Here is a 19,358-nt window from a genome sequence, read left to right as displayed (position 1 = left end):
TGGCTGACTCCGCTTTTTCACTCACCTTTCACCCTGTCCACCTGTCATTCTATACCCTCAGAACATTCCCCAAGGCCCTGGAAAGGACCATTCTCTCTGTCTGCAACATATCTTCGATCATTCTGTTGAACTACTCATCCTTCGAAGGCCAGCTGCAGGCTCTGCACTGCTGTGTAACTATGGCCTACTTTCCTCATAAGCCACACAGATCCCTATTTCCTACATGCTGCTTCGCAGAATCTCATTTCCCAATCCCTGAACCTCTTCGAATTCGTGTTGTCCTCATGGCCTCCACTGGGCCCACTCTTGGACTTTTAGGGCCTGTCAGTCACCCACAGCATGCTGCTTGCACTGATCAACCCAGGCAAGCTCCAGGCTGCTTGCATTTAGGAAGGTTCTGGACCTGTGAGGTGCTGCCTGGAGGTTCTCACCCCCAGACTTCCTGGGATGCAGGTTGCATGTGCAGGGTTCCTGTAGCCTCCCTAGTGGGTATGCTAGGCCAGCCACCAGAGGGCAGTTGAAAAGGGTGGAGCAGGGCCTCTACAGAAGGGCCCTGGCAGGAAGGTGCCCAGGCAAGGGCGGAGTCTGCCACTGCCACACAGGGAGACCAGCTTTATAGCTTGAGGAAAGCAGCCTGTTGGAATTTAGCCCAGTAGTGAAAGGTTTGCAAGGGCTAAGGTGAACAGCAGCTCCCATGTCTAGGCAGGGTTGAATCCAAGCAGAGGAGAGCCTCAAATCCTAGATTATGGAAAGAAAGCTCATACTCTTTTTCCACCAGAGAGCCCTCCACCTGGAGGATGGGGTTTGACCAAGGGAGCCCCACGCCCACCTTGCTGCCCAGCCTAACTGTTGCTATTAGAATAGAAATACTCAACCTCTCAGTGTCTCTATCCCTCAGCAAAGTCACTTCCCTGAGCCCACTTTCTATCAAAAATGGGGATAAAATCCACAAGGAGTGGCTGGGTATTAGCAGACTTTGCCCCAGGTGTGGCAGCACATCCTTGTAATCCCAGCATTTGGGCAGGCTGAGGCAAAAGGAGCAGGTGAGTTCAAGGCCAGCATGGACTAGGCAGTGAAACCCTGTCTGAAAGAACAAACAAAAGTAACGCCTGAAAGCTAGGCGTGGTAGCCCACGCCTATCATCTCAGCACCTGGGGAGGCTGAGGCAGAACTGCCACAAATTCGAGGTTGACCTGAAGTACACAGTGAGTTCAAGACCAGCCTGAACGACGTAAGGAGACCCCAGTCTCAGAAAAATAAATATATAAACAAAAATAAAAAGGGCTGAGGATGTTGCTCAGCACAAAGGTCCGGGGTTAAATCCCTAGTAGCGCACATGCACATACACACAAAGATCTTGAGTAGGCACCAAGAGAAGTTCTCCCTCCCAGATGGTAAAGGCAGGGCTGGACCTACACAGCAGCTGGCTGGACCAGCCTCAGCTCCCAGACGGGACTCCGCTCTTAGGCTTACCCTCTGTCCTTGCATATCAGCAGAGGTCAAGGGGCCAGGACAGGTTCTAAAATGTGGGTACACCCACATTTGGTTCTAAAATGGTACACCCCTCCCTTAGGAAGGTCTGGCTCTGGGGAATCTCTACCCATTGCATGCAATCCCCTAACCCTGGCTCCCTCCCCCTCAGGAAAGAGAAGCACATATTGTGTAACAATTTTGAGTTCCTGAGCCCTTACATAAAGGAAGGGGAAAGGCAGACCACAACCTCAGCTACAGCCACACAGCAGCAGGCAGAAGTGCTCTGCCTCACCAAGGGCAACAGCAGACACCCAAGTTACCATCAGGTTGTGAACCTCCACGTGTGACAGTTGGAGCCACATGGCGTGGGAATTCTAGGCAGAGGACCTGTAGTGTGGCCTGGCCTTCCCGTTTCCAAACCTTGGGGCTTCATCAGCCTTGAGGATGACTGGCTTATCTCACTACACTAGTTAAAAAACCTGGGAGCCACCCTCCTCCAAGAACATAGGGGAACAGAGCACGTGTGAACAGCTGGGGCATTCCTGAGTCCAAGGCAGTATTTCCTTAACTGAGGCTCAGACAGCAGGACAAGCCGGTGGTAGCCCCTGGCAGATGAGCCAGCGTCCTGTGGTGCCCCAGGGACACTCCTTCCCCCCGTCAATCAAGAAAAAAGTCCTAGAAAGGATGGGGGATGTAGCTCAGCAGTACAGCACTTGCCGAGTGTGCAGAGAATGTGGATTCAATCCCCAGTGCCGCCAAAAAAACGAAAGAGTCCTAGAGTCTTGATGCCCACCTGTGCCCCTTCTAGGGCAGTTTTATTGGTTCATTTGCAAAATGTCTTCCCATCAGCCCAGATCTTTACTTTTCCTTTCCAAGGCAGCCAGTCCTGGCCCTGGCCCCATAGCCAACAGCAGACCTTGGTCTAATTCTGCCACAACGTGTGATACTCTGGGTAAGGGTCCAAGTAAGTGCACGTCTGTGCCAGGTCCTGAGGAGAAGAGGTGTGGCCAAGACAGCTGGGTCTGTGTGGGGACACTGGGCAGAGCCCTGGCTGGCGTGAGATGTGTGGGCAAGGTGAGCAGGCCCTATGTGCACCCCAACTCCAGGGCCCACGAATGTGGCTGAAGCCCAGGTAAGGGCGGTAAAATGAGATCCTGAGACAGAAGCCCTTAGGCCAAAGTGTGTGGAGCAGGCCAGGGCAAGGGCTGGAGGGGGCAGTGCATGAGTGGGTACCTGTATGCACTAGCACCCACGTGCACAGAGACCCGGGGGCAGACTTGACGGACGGGGGCTTTGGTGAGTGTGGTTGCACCTCCACCTTTTGCATCTGCAAGCCTGAGTCTCTGGCCTCCTGAGGGTAAGAGAACACACCTGCGGGGTGGAGGGCGTTTGGGAAGGAAACCTGGCTGGAAGTGGTTTAGGCCTCAGAGCCCACATCCTGTAGAAGAGGCTGTCAGGGGACCTGCCGTGGGGAGCAGTCTCAGGGCTGCCAGAACGACAGTCCTCTAGGGGCAGAGATGGTCGTCCTCCGAGGGAGAAGGTGGACCGGAGACCTTGAAGTGGAGTCTGTGCTGCCAGATCCTCGATCAAGAGGCCTCTGATGGGCGACGCCCCCCATCTTCTTCCATCAGCAGTAGGCGGCGGCGGCCGGCCTCGTAGTCGGCCTCATCCACACTGACCAGCAAGCGGACAGCCTCCCGGCCCACAGCCTCGCGGAGGGCCTCAGTCAGGAACACGCCCCGCAGGGCCTGCAGCAGGGCGCCACTCAGGTAGTCACCCCAGAAGGCATCCAGGTAGGAGAGCTCTGAGAACTTGATATCACAAACCACAGAGCCCAGGTCCCTGGAGCGCAGCACTGCAGTGGCCTGACCAAACACGTCCAGCTGCCGAGCCAATGCCTGGGGTCGCCGGGATGCCACGCCTTGCTCTAAGGCTGGCCCGTGCTCACAGTACTCTGCTCGAACCCGAAGGCGGATGTCTGTGGGGGAGAGAGAAACTGTCAGTGGGTGCCGATACCCTACTACCCCCTTCCTCTCTGGGCCTCCTCCCACAGGCCCCTCTCTCTACAGCCCCTGCCTCCTAGTGGCAGCCACACCCCGGGACCGTGAAGTCCTTACACCACTTACTCCACGAGTTCTGGCCCCTTACCTCCCTGATCTCATCTCTCTCCCCCAGCTCACCCTTCCTCACTGCTCCTCCAACTCCAGGCAGGCTCCAGGGCAGCCCCAGCTCTCCCCAGATCTCTTCCCCCAGATCTCCACAGAACTTGCTTCCCTAACAGTTGCAGGTCTTCCTTCAAGTCCCGCTTCCTGATGAGGCCCACCCACCACCCCCATCCTCCAGCAGCACTCCCAGCCGCTATTCCCCAAGACACGCATCACCTTCTGACCTACTCCACAGGCTGTTAGGCTATCATCTGTCTCCCTGAATGGACTTTTTGTCTATTTCATTCACTTGTACAACCTTGTGGCTCACAGTAGATGCTCAGTATGTATTTGTAAAAGAATTGGCACAAGGGGCTGGGGATTTAGCTCAGCGGCATAAGCGAGTCGTGAGTTCGATCCCCGGTACCGATAAAAAGGAAAAAGACCCAAAAAAACAAAAACAAAAACAAAAGAATTGGCATAGAATTAAATGCACCTGCCTTCAGACAAGCAGCCTCATACTCACCCCTACACAGTGAGAGTCCTGGGGCCAACCACACCTCTATCCTCCCCAGCAAGCTCCAGGGAGGCAAGGGCCTAAAGCAGGCCCTGAAGGCTTAAACTTCGATGCACTACTGGGAACCCAGTGTTCTCTGTCCACAGGCCAAGAGGGTGGCTACAAACACAGAGTTGCTGGGGCCTCTAAGCCACCAAGAGGAAAGAAAGAAGCCCACACGGGGGTAAAAACAGAGGGGAAACCTACTTCAGCAACGATCAATCCTTTTCTTAAACAGTTTAAAGTTTCTGTGACAACTACTCCTAAATCTGCCCAGATTGAGGGGGCAGCGCTATGCAGGGAGCAGAACTGTCCTGCATATATGAGCCAGCCCTCTAGCTTCTCCTTGGACTGTCTGCATACGCACTGTGAAGTGGGGCTGACAAAGCACCATCAAGACAGGCTAGGAACAGCAGCAGCAGCCACCACTCACCCTTTCTCCTCCTGCCTGAGACTGCTGGCGATCTACTGGTCACTGCTCCAAGTACTCACATTTTAGAACTCACTGGATCCACAGAGGACCCCATCCAGCAAGCCCTACAAACATGCCAATTCTCAGAGAAGGGAACAGAGGCCAAGCGAAGGGACTCACCCATGCTCACACAGCCAGGCAGTTACAACGCTCAACCAACCTCCTATGCCCAGGGTGCAGGCTTCTCAGTCAATGGAGCTGACTCCCGAACTCAGGACCTTCAGACACTGCTGTGTGACCTCAGATAAGTTACCTCTCTGAACACAGGTTCCTATCTAACCCAAGATCCAAGTCCCGTAGAAAAGTACTGTTATGAGGAGTAAAAGAGGAGCAATGGATAGAAAGAAACACTCTAGGGCTGTGCAGAAGAGCAGCTGCCAATAGCTGGCCATGCCAAGTGCCTGGCATGTGGGAATGTAGCTCTCAGGACTGTGGGCCAGGGACTGCCTTAGGCTGACAGATGAGGAAACAAAGCTCTGGGTGGGGAAGTTTCCTGCCCCTGGCTCCCTTCACCTCTACAGATGTGTCAGCGGACAGCAAAACGCAGGCAGGTCCCCTGCACCACCAGACGACTTCTCACCCCACCTACTTCCTTCTTCCATCCCGAACCCTTCCTCTTTCTGCTTAGAGAGGAACCCCATCCTCTCCTCTCAAAACCCAGGGAAGCCTGCAGCCTCAGCCCCAGCCCCTTCCGTGGCTCTTAGGCCTCACTCCCTCCATCCTGAGGACCAGATAAGCTCCCTGGATCCTCATCCCTGACCCCTGCATGCAACTGGCCACGCCTGTGCAATGTGGGCAGGAACCAGGGTGCCAGGAGCAACAGCACCTGCCCAAGGCCACACAGGGCTGCAGAGGCAGAGGCAGACCCAGCCGGCGGAGTCCCACAGACCTGGAGGTGAGTCCTAGTTCTGCCACTCTCTAGCTGGGGGGCCTTGGGCATGTGACCTCACCTCTCTGAGCCTCAGTTTCCTCATCTGAAAAATATAAACAGACAAACAAGAAGTCCCTGCTGCATGGTGGGGTCATGAGAATTAAATGAGGCAACTAATGCAGTGCCTGACTCAGGGTCTATGACACACAGAAGGGCCAAGAAACAGCAACTATAATTTCAACACCCACCTCTACCCCATGGCCCCAGCCCTGCCCTCACCTCTCTCACCTGAATCCCTAGGCCAGCCTCCTCCTCCTCCATTAACTGTCCCAACTGCTACACCCTGCCCTCCGGCCACAACCAAGTGATCCCCCAACCTCCCCAACCCAAAGGTCTGTCCATCCAGGCCTTATGGTGCACGCCTATAGTCTCAGCACTTGGGAGGCTGAGGAGGAGGACTGCCATGAGTTCAAGGCCAGCCTGAACCACATAATGAGAACCCTGTCTCCAGAAAACAGACAAAGAGCAGCCTGTCCATCTCCTCATCCTCAACACCCCCACTCTCCACCAAGGCTTAGTTTGAGGGTCTATTTTCTGGCCAGCTGATCCTCTTCCAGCTTGCCCTTCTCTTCAGAGCAGATGTTATTACACTTGTGCAGAAATCATCTATCTCCTCACCATATGGGAGTGGGCAGGGGACAGGCCAAGGACAGGTTTATGGGGCTTCCATTCAACAGGGGTTTACTGAGTGCTAGGTATGTGAGGGTGACACAAGGGCCTTGCTGCAAGCGGGACACAGAGGTGTGTCGCCCACAGTCAGGTAGCACTGCCTGTATGCCACACCTCACCCTTGGACTGTCCCTGCCTCACAAGCACCTAACCCTCCGGGCACTGTCACTACTGCCATTTCTGTAAGAGGACATCCTTCACCAGTCCTCAGTCCAACTCGGACCCAGATAACGTGATCAAGGGAATCACAGTGGGAGAGGACAGGAGGCTCCATTGGACAAGAGAAGATGAACTTTACCTGAGCCACCATGCCACCCCGGCCCTGAACTATGTGCAGCCTCTCCATGACCCCTCTTCCCGTATTCCATCCAATCCTGCACCAAAACGTTTACATGAAATCTGCTATAGGTAGTCACAGGACTGTTTTTCACACCTGCCAACCCGTTAGATCATCACACAACCTTGTGAGGCAATGCTGTTACTTCCTTTTTGCAGATAGGGAAACCGAGGCACAGAAGTTGAGTCATTTGCCCAAAACCAGAATTTTGAGGTACCTGACTCCAGATCCCAAACTCTTAATTACCCCTATCCTATTTGATGCCTCCCATACAAGCACATACACAAATATACAATTAAAAGATACCCTGAAGCCCAAGAGAGAAAATGATACAGAGCTAGTCATAATTAAACATAAACAAGCACAAATTCTTCTCTAGGAAATGACATTTAAAGTGAAATAGACAGAGGACACTTAAGATTAGCCAGGAAAATAGGAGAGACAGGAAAAATGATCTATTGGAAGAAAAAAGAACACCTGTGAAAGTCCAGGGAGAAAATAAACTTGGGGCATTCACAGGCCACAGCTAGAATACTGCAGAAGAGGACAGACAGTAGGACTAGAGGTCTGGTCTCTGCAAAAGAGAGATCTGGTTATGCAGCCTCTAGAGGGGTGACCATACTCTCTACCTCAGTGGGCTCCTCCCTGAACAGTGCTCACCCCAGCACCTGCTCTGGTGGGGCAGGGGATTACATGGCTGAACATGCAGCCGGCCACACAGGAAGAACAGGACCACCTGACTGAGAGAAACTCCAGCTGTTCTGCAGGAATGGGATGGTGACAGGAAGAGGGCCAAGACAGCTGTCCAGGATGGGAGCAATGGACAGGAGAAAGGCATGGACTCGTCCAGGTGTGGCAGTGAAGCACGAGGCAGCACAAGCACCCAGTACCCACACACCACGGGCTGAGAGCTGACCAACCTGCTCCCATGTAGGCAGTGGCAGTGAACTGCTTCTACCTCTGAGGTGGGAGGCTCCACCTTCCCAGAAGGAGCAGCTGTTGCTTCCTGTGCTCAAGTAAGTACAGCACCCACCTCACCCCAGGGGCTTCTCTTCTTACCCCTCAGGGGTATAGAATGAGATGCGGAAGGGGGAAGGGCTTCCTAGTGGGACACCAGGCCCACCCAGAACAGGTCCTGCCTGCGCTGGATGTCTGGGAGCCCTCAACAGAACCTCACACAGTCTTTCCTCCAAGGGTTCCTAGGTGGGTGGAACGGGTCAAAGAGGACCTGTGCTCCACAAGCACTGCTGGGAAATTTCCAGCCTGGGAGGAAAGAGGCAGCCAGCATGCTTCCATGGAAACACCCCACACAACCACTTACTGCCACACCAAGGCCAGCTCGGGGACTCCTGGCTCACGGCTGCCTCACTCCACCAACTTCGAAAGGTAAGCAGCCACTGCCTGCTTCCTGCTGGAAGAACCACCACCCTGGAAGTGAGCCCAAAAACTCAAAGTATCAAACTGGAGTCTGACCAAGTCCCTCTAGACCCAATTTCCAGAACACAGACACAGGAGATCACACTAAATCAGCCCTACTCAGGATGCAATCCACCAGATCTAGTCTTTGTGAGATGCTATGGGACAAGCTGCTCTCCACAAATATAACACTGGGCCAGGGGTCCGGGGTCAAGATGACAAGAATCCCAGGGATCTGGAGAGACTTTGAAGAACCCTATTTATGAGACAATTATAGAAATTTGTACACTGATGACATATGTGATAGCAAGAATTACTATTATATTTTTTGGTAGGATATTTTAAAGAACATTTTTTCTTTTGGAGATACACAGTGAAACATCTACCCTTGAATAGCAAGAGAGCTGGAACATGGCTCATGACACAAGAGCAGCCATAAGGGTCAACAGCCAAAGTTTGGTGATGGGTTCTCAAAGTTGTTTTACCAATGATTGATTTTGGTAGATTTTGCATAGTAACAGTTGGGGTGGGGGTAAGCAAAGCTGATCCTGCCATTCCAATGCTTCTACTGCTTTCCTTAACTCAAAATATGCAAAGCCCAAGGCCTGTGGTTCACAGAGACCTGCAGAATCTGCCCTGGTTACCTGTCCTGTCCTCACCTCTAGCAGTCTGCCCTTCTATTCCAGCTTTACTAGCTTCCTCACCACTCCCTGACCACCATGGGCACACTCATGCTCACCCCTCCATCTGGAACATTCTCCCAATCCCTGAAGCTCTTGACATGCCTTTCCCCTCTGACTACAACATGAGCTCAATGTTGGCAGGGGCCTCAGCCTGCTAGGCCCTGTACTAGTAAACACTCAACAACAAATAAACAGTAGATTTGGTAGAATCCTAGCACTTGGGGGCGGAATTGTGAGTTCAAGGCCAGCCTGAACTTCCTGGCAAGATCCTGTCTCAAAATTAAAAAATAAAAGAACAAGTGTCAGCCCACCTCTACCCCTGTCTCTCATACTAGTGACTTCCTTGGCCGTGGTCTGTTTCCTTCTTTGCACTATGCCACCCCTATCTCAGTGGTTGTTTTGAGAGTTCAAGTCAGAAGAGTAATATATTTGGCATGTACCCAACGGACAGCCAAGAAAGATGTGGAAGCTCCGGGGTTCTGTGCTCACACCAGAACCCCCACGCGCCCTTCTCATACCTCAGGCACTTGGGAATTTACTGTTGTCGATGAGAGCAGCTCACTGGGGTCAACCCCCACAAATGCACCTGGTTTGCTGGGGCAGGAATGTCAGGCTCTTCCTCAATTGGGTCAGGAGGAACTTCCACCCCTCACATGAAACCTCAAGGTCTCCTTAAGATAACCATGCCCATTTTCCAGAGGGGAAAACTAGGGCCTCAGTGGGGATAGCCTCGCTCCAGCCCTGCCCTGCCTAGTGAGTCAGCAGTCAGACCTGCTTACCCATCTGAGTTAAGACCCAGCCACACCCTGGCTAACAACCTCCTGCGCTCAGGGAAGACATCTAAAGTTTGGCACTGCCTGCTCCCAGCCCTGGCCCCTCTGAGACAGTGACTCCCTGGGAATGCAGCCAGCCTGGTGGCTCTGGTAATTGGTACCTGACTTTCAGGAGCATCACCACTGGACAGTCACTCCCCAAGCCCGGAACTGTCTGAGGACATGAGACCAATTCTGTTTCTGTGTTCCTGATGGCACCCAGCACAGCCCGAACATGGGGAACGCCCTTCCCAGCTCCCTCGGGAAGTGGCATCTCCACAGGGAACAGGGAAGAGGGCCAGGAAGAAGGCTCCCTGAAACACTCCTGCACTCGTAGTACACATGGCACCTGTCACACTAGCCTGGGTACCACTTGTCTATCTCCTCTGTAGCCAGGGAGTTCTGGAAACAGACCATATCTCACACCCTCTGTTTACCCAACCCAGGAAGGAGAGAACCAGAGATGGGAGAACTTGCCTATGGTTATGTCCTCCCCACAGGACTAGGTGGGATTTCTCTGGGGCAAGGACAGAGCATGAGTCTCCACAGCAGATGATGCCCCTCCACCCACCGGACCCTGTCTGCAGTCAGCCATACAACCAGAATATTCCCTTGTTCCACTCCTTCTTATGCTCTCCAACCTGACTACCCCAGGCAAGACCTCCATCCCTCTGTTGTGGGCACACACAGCATCAACACAAGATTCCCTGTCTCCAGGTGATTATTTAACACGTATTCAGCAGAGCCTATAGTAGGAGCCCAAGGCTGCCTGATACATTCATTTTACTTACTGTAAATCCCTTACTAGCAGATTTTCTAGAGGGGATTAGAGTTATTTTTTATATATATATATTTATTTCTTAATTATTATTTTTAAATTTTCCAGTGACAAAGTTTCACATTAAAAGAAAAAAAGAGGCTCTGCAGAGTAAGTCTGGGTCACAGGAAAAGCAGGAAAAAGGGAGAAAAAATTTTTAAAAATGTACCTTACTCTGTGGGGTAGGCTACTGTTAAGAGACATGATAGACTATTTTGGAGTTTTTGGACCTCCTATGTAGAGCCTCACTAAGTAGGGCCTCACTATGTAGAGCTCAGGCTGGCCTCAAACCCATAATCCTCCTGCCTCAGGCTCCCCAGTGCTAGGATTATAGGCACATGCCACGACACCAACTTATAATTCTTTTAAAAAGAGGCATCAGCTGACAGCACTCCCTTGCTCAAAACCTTCACAGGAAGCCTACCTCTTCATAGCACCTATCAAAGTGATCTTCAGTTCCACTGGCCTGTCACCCAACTACAAGGTCAGAGCAAGAGCTCCCTGCTGCACTACCACCCCCACAAGCCCACTGCACAGCACCAGTGAGACTAAAGGCATAACTCACACAGCACATGCTCTGGGCCAGGCGCTGTTCCAAGCATTATCATGTGGTTAACTGGCCTCTTCTCATGGCCCTGGTCAGGACCATTATCAGCCCTGTTTTACCGATGTGGAAACAGGCCCTGAGAGGTTCAGTCACCTGCCCAAGGTCAGAGAGGCAGCATATTTCAGTGCCAAGGGCAGGATGTGAATCAGGCAGCCTAACCTGGGGCCCTTGTTTTGTGGCCCAGGATATTCCACCACTGTACGAGACATGACTATGAAATAAGTAACCCCTGCAGATGTTTGCTGAAAAAACAAATGAGATTACAGAAAAGGCTTCCTGGGGCTGTGTGGCACATGATTTCATCCTTCAACCATGGCAGAACACAGACAAGCAAGAAGGCAACAGAAAGGACAAGAATTCACTGTGCTACCTATGGACAGGTGCAGTAAATCCCACCTATAAATCCCAGCTATTCTGGGAGACAGAGGCAGGAGGGTCACAAATTCAAGGCTGGCCTGAGCAACTTTAACAATACCCTATCTTGATATAAAAGTAAAAAGGCCTAGGGATTAGCTCAGTGGTAGAGTATCTGCCTGGTATACACAAGACCTTGGGCTCAAACTTCATTACCACAAATCATAGTAATTCTCCAGAGCTGAGAGGTGCCTGAGAGTTGCTGCCTACCTGTAAGGGGTTTCTGCCCACACTCCTAGCCTATAGCCTGCCCTGGTCACTATTCATGTACTCCCAAAGCTCCCAGACACCTACCACAGGTCACTTTGCCTTCTGATGTGGGCCTCGTAGGCTCCTGCTGCTGTTGAGGGGCAGGTGGGCCCCCTCTCCGCCGCCTTCTGGCACCACCACTAGGGCGGCCTCGACTCCGCCGTTGTCGCTTGGTTGGTGGGGAGTCTGAGGAAACAGAAGGTGTAGACTGAGGACCAGGATGATAGAAAGTGCCACCAAGGTAGGTGTCCAGGAGGAACTCAAGGCCAGTCTCTGTGCTGTGAGTCTTTGGGAGAGTCCCTTTCTGTCTAGAAGATGGGGTACTACTGACAATCATCTGCAAGAGCTCACACCAACATTCAGTCGACTCCTTTAGGTCTAAAGAAGCCCTTAACCAGGTGTGGCACACACCTGTTATTCCAGCACTTGGGAGGCTGAGGCAGGAGAATCGCTATGAGGCCAGCCTGGGTTACATAGTGAGTTCAAGGATGGTCTGAATTACATGGTGAGACCTTGTCACAAAACAAGCAAAGAGAGAGAAAGAGAGAGTGTCCTTGCACTCACACATCAGGAGACAAGCGTGACAACAGCCACTAGGGCAGCATATATAATCATGAAAGCCTGAACACAATGCAAAGATCTGACAAGGAGCAGGATAGAAGCTTTCCAGGACACTGTGTTATACTTTGCATAACAAAGAAAGTAAGAAAACATCCTTGTTATTTTTACAAGATAAAACACTAAGAGCCCCTTGTGGTAGCACAGCACTCAGGACGTTGAGGCAAGAGGATTGCTGTGAATTAAAGGGCAGCCTGGCCAAAGTAGTGAGTTTAGGGCCAGGCTGGAACTCACAGCAAGAACTGCCTCAAAAAAACAAAAGCACTGTAAGGACATGTCAAAATGAATGAAACTACTTACCCGCCTACTTTGGGGGAGTAATGATACAATTTCCTTTTATTTTCCTGAGCCACCATACCCCCTACATTTCTTTTTTTTTTTTAATCGGTACCAAACTCAGGACCACCACACTTGCAAGGCAGGCGCTTATGCCGCTGAGCTAAATCCCCAGCCCCTATACCCTCTACACATCTAAGAATATCTTTTTTCATACTTTAGTTTTGTCTTTTGAGTAATGTAACTGTTTTATACACTCAAAACTTAAAAGGAAACTAAAAGAAACAAACCATAAAAGTAAACACAAGCCAAAACATATAAACCTAATTGTATATACAATTAGTAACATGAATACTCAGAGAAAACAATTATTTCAAGTAACATGGAAAAACATTCTAACTGCAAATTCCCAGTGGGATATGACCAAAGAACCAGAACCACAAACAAATCTCCTGCTTCACCCAGAAGATGCCTTCAAATAGCAGTAATGACTCTGTAATTCTGATGCTATTCTATTATAGTATAATTTACTATTAGTATAAAAAGTTAAAAAATCCATTTCTCAATTTTAGTAAAAAAAAATCCTTAATCTATTTTCGAATTAAAAATGTACTAACAAGATCTTAAGGGGTGTCATGTGCCTGTAGTCCCAGCACTTGGGAAGCTGAGGCAGAAGGATCGCTGTGAGTTCAAAGCCAGCCTAGGTTACAAAGTGAATTCCAAGCCAGCCTGAACTGCACAGGGTGGCACTGTTTCAAAAACAGCAACAGGGTTGGGGATATAGCTCAGGAGCATAAGCGCTTGCCTGGCAAACACAAGGCCCTAAGTTCAATTCCTGACACAAAAGGGAGAGAAAAGAAAAGAAAAACAACAATAAAAACATAGTCTTTATCTCCTCTCACAGACACAGCCTAGTAACAATGTGACCACTTAGCACCCAGATTAAGTACCATGGCCTCTAAAGAAACCAGGCTAATTAGGAAACAGCTGATTCTAAAGATGGGGAAGGGAAAGTTCAAGGTGATATCAGCAAGGCCACAAAGCAAAAGGCAGCCAAAAAAACAGGGAAACATAGCAGAAAGACAGAGACTAGTGTGCTCACTTCAGCAGCACGCAGGGTAAAAAGACACAGACCAACCACTTTAAACTTTAACAAGGTAGATAAATAATGACTCCATAGTGACACTCAGAAAAATGTGAGAGAACGTTATGGAAAGAATTCCATCTAAGAGAGGTAGAAAAAAGAAAAGAATTGGAAAGTCACTCTTTTGCAAACACCAATGTGATAGATGGTTTAGTGTAAAACAGGCAAGGTTCACTAGCACATACTAACCCCACCAGGCAAATGGCTACTGGGGACCAGGATGTCCCAAATATTATCCTACAGAATGTTTAACCTTACCAGGAAAGAAATGTCTCTTTACAGCTAGGCGTAGTGGTGTACACCTATAAAGGCCATGGCACAAGAGAATTTTAAGTTTAACGCTAGCAGGGTTACCTAGTAAATTCCGAGGCCAACATGGACTATGCAGTTGAGACTTTGTCTCAAAAAATAAAAGAAACATTCTTTTACAACAAATATGGCAGATATCACCTTCACAAAGTCATTAAATTTTCCCCTTACACAAAAGAATACTTCATGATGTGCTCCAAAATGAAGAACATGGCATCAGTTAAAAAGTGACTATCAGGCTGGGGATTTAGCTCAGCGGCATAAGCACCTGCCTTGCAAGCAGGCGGTCGTGAGTTCGATCCCTGGTAGCGATAAAAATGAAAAAGACAAAAAAAAAAAAGTGACTATCAAAATGTGTAACGTGAATCTAACCAAGCCTCCAAACCTAATTCCCACTCCACAGGAAATATCAAGGCAAGTGGGTATGGTAGCACATGCCTGTAATCACAGCACTTGAGAGGCTGAGACAGGAGTATCAATACAAGTTTGAGGTCAGTTGGCTGCACAGTGAATTCAAGAGCAGCCTGGATCATGTATCAAGGCTCTATCTCAAAAAAAACAAAAAAGAAAGCTATATGGGAGATAGACACAATCAAAAAACAACCAGACATAACCAGAAGCAATCAGAACATTCCACAAAACAATTGCCCTGGACAGGTCAGAGTTGAAAATGAAAAGGAAGCACAGGCATGGTGGTGCACACCTGTAATCCCAGTATTTGAAAGGCAAGGCAGGAAGATTGCCATGAGTTCAAGGCCAGTCTGGGCTACACAGTGAGTTCAAGACAGCCTGGACTACATAGTGAGAAGAAAAGAAATAAAGAAAGCCAAGCATGGTGGCTCACACTTGTTTTCATTTTTTTTTTTTTTTTTTTTTTTTGAAACAGTCTCACTGTGCAGTTCAGGCTGGCCTTGAGCTCATTTTGTAGCCTAGGCTGGTCTCGGACTCACAAGGATCCTCCTGCCTCAGCCTCCCGAGTGCGTTTGAGACCAGCCTGGGCTACAAAGTGGGCTCGAGACCAGCCTGAAATGCAGAGACCCTGCCTCAAAAAGACAGAAAAAAAAAAAAAAGCAATAAAGAAAGGATGGAAAGAAGGAAGGAGGGAAGCAGGCAGCTGCATGTGTGGGTAGCTCAGTGGTAGAACATATGCTTATTAGCATGCATGAGGACCCCACCCCCATCCCCCTCCTCTATAAAAGGTCTGAGGTTGTGAAAAAGTTTCTGTTCTACAGTTTGAGACTGAAGAGGGAGGGCAAAGGAACATAAAAATAATTAAGATGTGTTATGTGCATGTACCAGTTCCCCAGGATGAGTGTGATCATTATGTACTGCAAAGATGTACTAATAAAAGGAAAAAATTTTTTAAATAAGTTTTTAAATATATAGGGAGAGTGCTTACTTCAGTAGCAAATATACTAAAAAAATGTGTAGCAAGAGATTAAGGAGACATAACTTGCATACATAACAACTCAACCATGCACATACCCTAAAACTTGAGACAGTCTTGAAAGAGATTTGAAAATGGATCATTAGGACATCAATATTTACTTCTTTAGAAACATAATGATCTGGAAGTGGTACAGGAGACTATCCTTATTTTCAAGTGATGCTTGCTAATGAGGAGTTAATCTGCTGATGCCTGTAATTTACTTTCAGAGAGCTCAACAAAGAACCCAGAATTACATATACACATGTAAAGCCAACTGGTAAAATGTTAACAATCATTTAATCTAAATAAAAATGTTTAACTCTTATGCATGTTTGAAACTTTATGATAATAATAATAAACTGAGAAGGGAGAAGAGACAATAAATTAATTGAGACATGGCAATGAAGCCAATTAGAGGCATCTGACATGAATAAATCTCAGCAACAGGTCTAGCAAAGACAATCTGGTACAAACTGATACCTACAATATGGTGTCCCTTAATTAAAATAGAAAACAACATGAAATAATTCTGTGCGTTGCTCAGGATACAAACTTCCTCCTGTAGCAGTAATACAATAATTAACAGAGACACACTGTGAAAATGAGAGCAAAGACCCCTCACGCCACTTCATGGGCCAAGATGAGGTGGTTTATCAGCATTCAGAAGACATAAATGCCCACCATGCCAAACCAGCAGACTCACCTGTATTCCACTGGCCCTGCTGAGAATCTGAAGTGCTGGATGAAGAGCTGGACTGATGATGGCGCCGGCAGCTGCCCTCTGTCCTTTTTGAAGAAGAACTGGAGGTGCCAAAATTGTAGCGTTCAGGGGACACTGGAAGGAAAACAGAAAGAAACATTAACAGCCTCCTGCCAATTTCAGGTCCAGTTTTCAACTCCTGCTGCTAGACGAATACCTGGACCACAAGGTGCCTAAGTCCCTCAGAGGTCACACTCAAACACCCTCTGCTCAGAGAGTGCTCAGACGGTTTCCTAGACAGAGAACTCATCCCATTCTAAGGCCACTCAGCCTGTGCCTACAGCAGCTCCGATTGTCAGAGCTATTCCATAAGCAGTCATGATCATGATCTCTGTGATGGCCCCTTGTCCCTCATCAACTGCCCCATATTTACCCTGAAGCCCCTAGAAATAAGTAGATCTCTGTAGGCTTCCCAGTCTTCTCTTCTAGAACTTGACTCTCAGGCACATTTTTCCGCAAATGCCATTATCTCTTCTAGAGGTGTCTGTCTGGTTATCCAAATCTTACAGCCTTGCTCTGGGCTATGAAAACCTATAATCCCCCATCTCCAACCTGGTCACTCCACCTCACTGCAACCAAGTGGCCAACAACCTACACATGCACAGGTCTTCCGGCAGTCTGAAACCCTCCCAGCTCCCTGCTCCTCTCACTGTTTTCCTCTCCCAAGTCAAGGGCCTCAACTCTGGGGACAGGTCAGTTAGATTTGAATCTTGGCTTCCACACTTTCTACCTATGTTACCTGTAAGCTCCCCTGTCATGTTATCTTGTTGCTTGGGCGCTCCTATATCCTGCCATATTGGCTTCTCATGATATCAAGATCATTCCCACCTCAGGGATATGATGCTCCATTTTCCCTCTGCCTGGGAACTTCCCTAAGACTTCTTCATGGCTGGCAGTACAGCCTCAATTTAAATAACTCAGAGGTCTTCACTGGTTACCTAATCTAAGGCAGCCTCCCTTTACTTGGAGGCACTTCCTACATCCCATTATCTTGGTTTAGTTTATCTGTAACCTTAACCTTCTTTAACAAATAATTACGCATTTGTTCGTCATTATTTTCTGATGCTCCAGCTACATGTAAACCCTATTACCTTATACCCTCCACACCCAGTACACAAAAGTCAAGTCTTACATGTGGCAAGCTGCTTAACTTCTCTGAACCTGTTGCTTTCCTTGTCCAGCAGAAACAATAACAGTATTTCCTCCTGGAACTATTAGTAGGATACAAAACAGACGGTTTCTATGAAGGACTTAGAGCACTGCCTGGTGTGAACCAGCCTTCCATAAACAGCGGTTGGCATTATTATTGATGCGGTCAAATTCCACAAGCTCACTCCTAAAACCAAGCTTCCTCCCTCTTTTGTTTCTCATTAATATTATGCGGAGGGGGAATGGAATGAGACATTATCAGGGCACCACAGGGTCCCAGCAGGACTAGACCTTCTCCCCACAGGAAGTCTGGCACACTTGCATTCAACCTTACCAGGCCGGCGCCTTTTGCGAGCCAGGTGAGGCAGCAGGTCGTGTCGGGCCAGCACCCGCAGGAGTTGACCCAGCAGCCGAAGGTTGCTCTCGTCGCACTGCCCACGGCGCTCCAGCTCCAGTAACAGTTCCAGGCCACTGCGGGCGCGGGCCAGGCCGCCAGCTGCGCCGGGGGCCTCGTCCAGCAGGAAGGCCAGAAGCTCCAGCTCGCACTCGGTCAGCTGCCCGCCCACCACCTCGAACATACGGTGAAGCGACAGCATACCATAGTAGTCCAAGCACTCATCCTCCTCCCAGCTCGGGGCCGGGGTCGACCCAGACAGCGCCATTCCCGGGGGAGGGATGCGGAACAAGCTCAGAACCAGGCCCTAGAACCCACACGGCGGGGAGGAGGCAGCGGTCAGCGACGCGGCGGTCGGGACTCCACACCGGCCAGTGGGTGTTCCCCCTCCCAGGCCAAACAGGGCCGCCCCCCCACAGCCCACGAGCGCCTCGGCTTCCCTCTCCCCTGGAAGGGAATGGTACGGCCCAAGGTCCCCTAGTAACAGGTCCAGACGCCAGACTCTGCGGCTTCTCCGACTGTCCGGCCAGCACAGCCCGAAGACCCCTCCCCGGGTGGTACGTTCCAAACTAGCCTCAAGTGATTCGGCCCAAACGAGAATCACTGCCCATTCCAGGGCACTTTGTCCACGGCACACGGTGCCTTTGCGTAGGAAATGTCCAGATGTGGCCCTTGCCTCAGTTCACCAGTATTTTCCACTCAGGCCCTCCACTCTACCCAAGTGGTACCTTCCGAAAGGGACCCTCAGCCCAGATCAGCCAGACCCACCAAGGCAGCCCTTTGCTCTAAACAGGTGGTACTGTCCGAACCCGACCCCGGCCCTATAAAGGGCGGCCCCACCCTATCTCCAGCGTTCGAGTGGTTTCGCCTGCCCGCCACCAGTGGCCCTTAAGCCTCTTGGGATCCTCACCGGATTCCGGGGTCCGATTACTCCTGGGCGACGGCCGCAGCCACTTGTTTTGGATCTTTCTGGCACCTTCTCTATTATTACGCCTGCGTCACCTTGCTCCTCCTTCTTCCCCCCCCAACTCGCGCAGGTGCGACTACCACGCCCCTTGGGCGCAAGCGCAGAACCAGACCTACAAGCCCCACCCTCCGGGGCCTCCAGACCCGCCCCCCAACCGAAGCTTCCGGCCTGTCGGGGCTGCGCTTGCGCAATGTGAGAACCTCCCTGGGTCTGGCACTCCAGGATCTCTTACGTCTCTCGTAGGTGACTCAAGACGCCGGCCCCAGTTGCTCCACATCACTGCCTGTGGATATACTAATCTCATAAACTACAGCCCCCTGCTGATCACAACAAAGACGCCCACATTATCACTTGCTCAGCTTCCCGAAGAAAAGGTTTACAGTTAAGACTGTCTCGGCTCCCAGTAACGTCCAGACCTCTTAGAGTAAGGACCTGGATTCTCCTGTAGCACTGTCCTCCACTGTTAATGGAAACCAGAAATTACATCTCAACTGTACAGTCTCATGATTCAGTTTGGAAACACACCTTTGTCCCAAAGAGCACACACCCAACCCCCACCCCATCTATAAATTCCTCCCTATAGAGGCCAGGATTCCCCAATCTCATGTTCAGAACTGAATAACCCTTCTTGCAAATCACAATAGACCCCTGCATCCCGATATGCACATTTCTTCCCTCCAGGATCAAGGAGTCACTCAAATACCTTCTCCCTAACCTGCACTAAAGAGAACA

General features: G+C 50.0%; 1 protein-coding gene across 1 annotated transcript; it reads right to left on the bottom strand.

The window, feature by feature from the left end:
* Positions 1 to 2,253: 2,253 nt before the first annotated feature.
* On the bottom strand, positions 2,254 to 18,728 carry Dedd2 (death effector domain containing 2). The gene is made up of 5 exons (XM_005001303.4): positions 18,570 to 18,728; positions 17,600 to 17,966; positions 16,060 to 16,191; positions 11,626 to 11,766; positions 2,254 to 3,451 (listed from the first exon to the last, which is right to left on the bottom strand). The coding sequence occupies exons 2-5, from the start codon at positions 17,925 to 17,927 to the stop codon at positions 3,060 to 3,062; spliced, it is 993 nt and encodes a 330-aa protein (XP_005001360.1). The 5' UTR covers positions 17,928 to 17,966; positions 18,570 to 18,728; the 3' UTR covers positions 2,254 to 3,059.
* Between the last annotated feature and the right edge of the window lie 630 nt (positions 18,729 to 19,358).

The sequence above is a fragment of the Cavia porcellus genome, unplaced genomic scaffold (assembly GCF_034190915.1).
Source record: "Cavia porcellus strain 051 isolate PalLab524CR breed Dunkin Hartley unplaced genomic scaffold, mCavPor4.1 scaffold_7, whole genome shotgun sequence".
Taxonomy (NCBI): Eukaryota; Metazoa; Chordata; class Mammalia; order Rodentia; family Caviidae; genus Cavia; species Cavia porcellus.
The sequence above is the reverse complement of the archived record's forward strand: the minus strand, read 5'-3'. Positions and strand labels throughout refer to the sequence as shown.

What these genes read in the sequence shown, in the direction of transcription:
- Dedd2 (XM_005001303.4), bottom strand. Translation starts at nt 17,927, where the DNA reads ATGGCGCTGTCTGGGTCGACCCCGGCCCCGAGCTGGGAGGAGGATGAG. An exon ending in GCAGGGCCAGTGGAATACAG is followed by an intron (nt 11,767 to 16,059) that starts GTGAGTCTGCTG and finishes CTGTTTCCTCAG; the next exon opens with ACTCCCCACCAACCAAGCGA. An exon ending in AGAAGGCAAAGTGACCTGTG is followed by an intron (nt 3,452 to 11,625) that starts GTAGGTGTCTGG and finishes TCTCCCCCACAG; the next exon opens with ACATCCGCCTTCGGGTTCGA.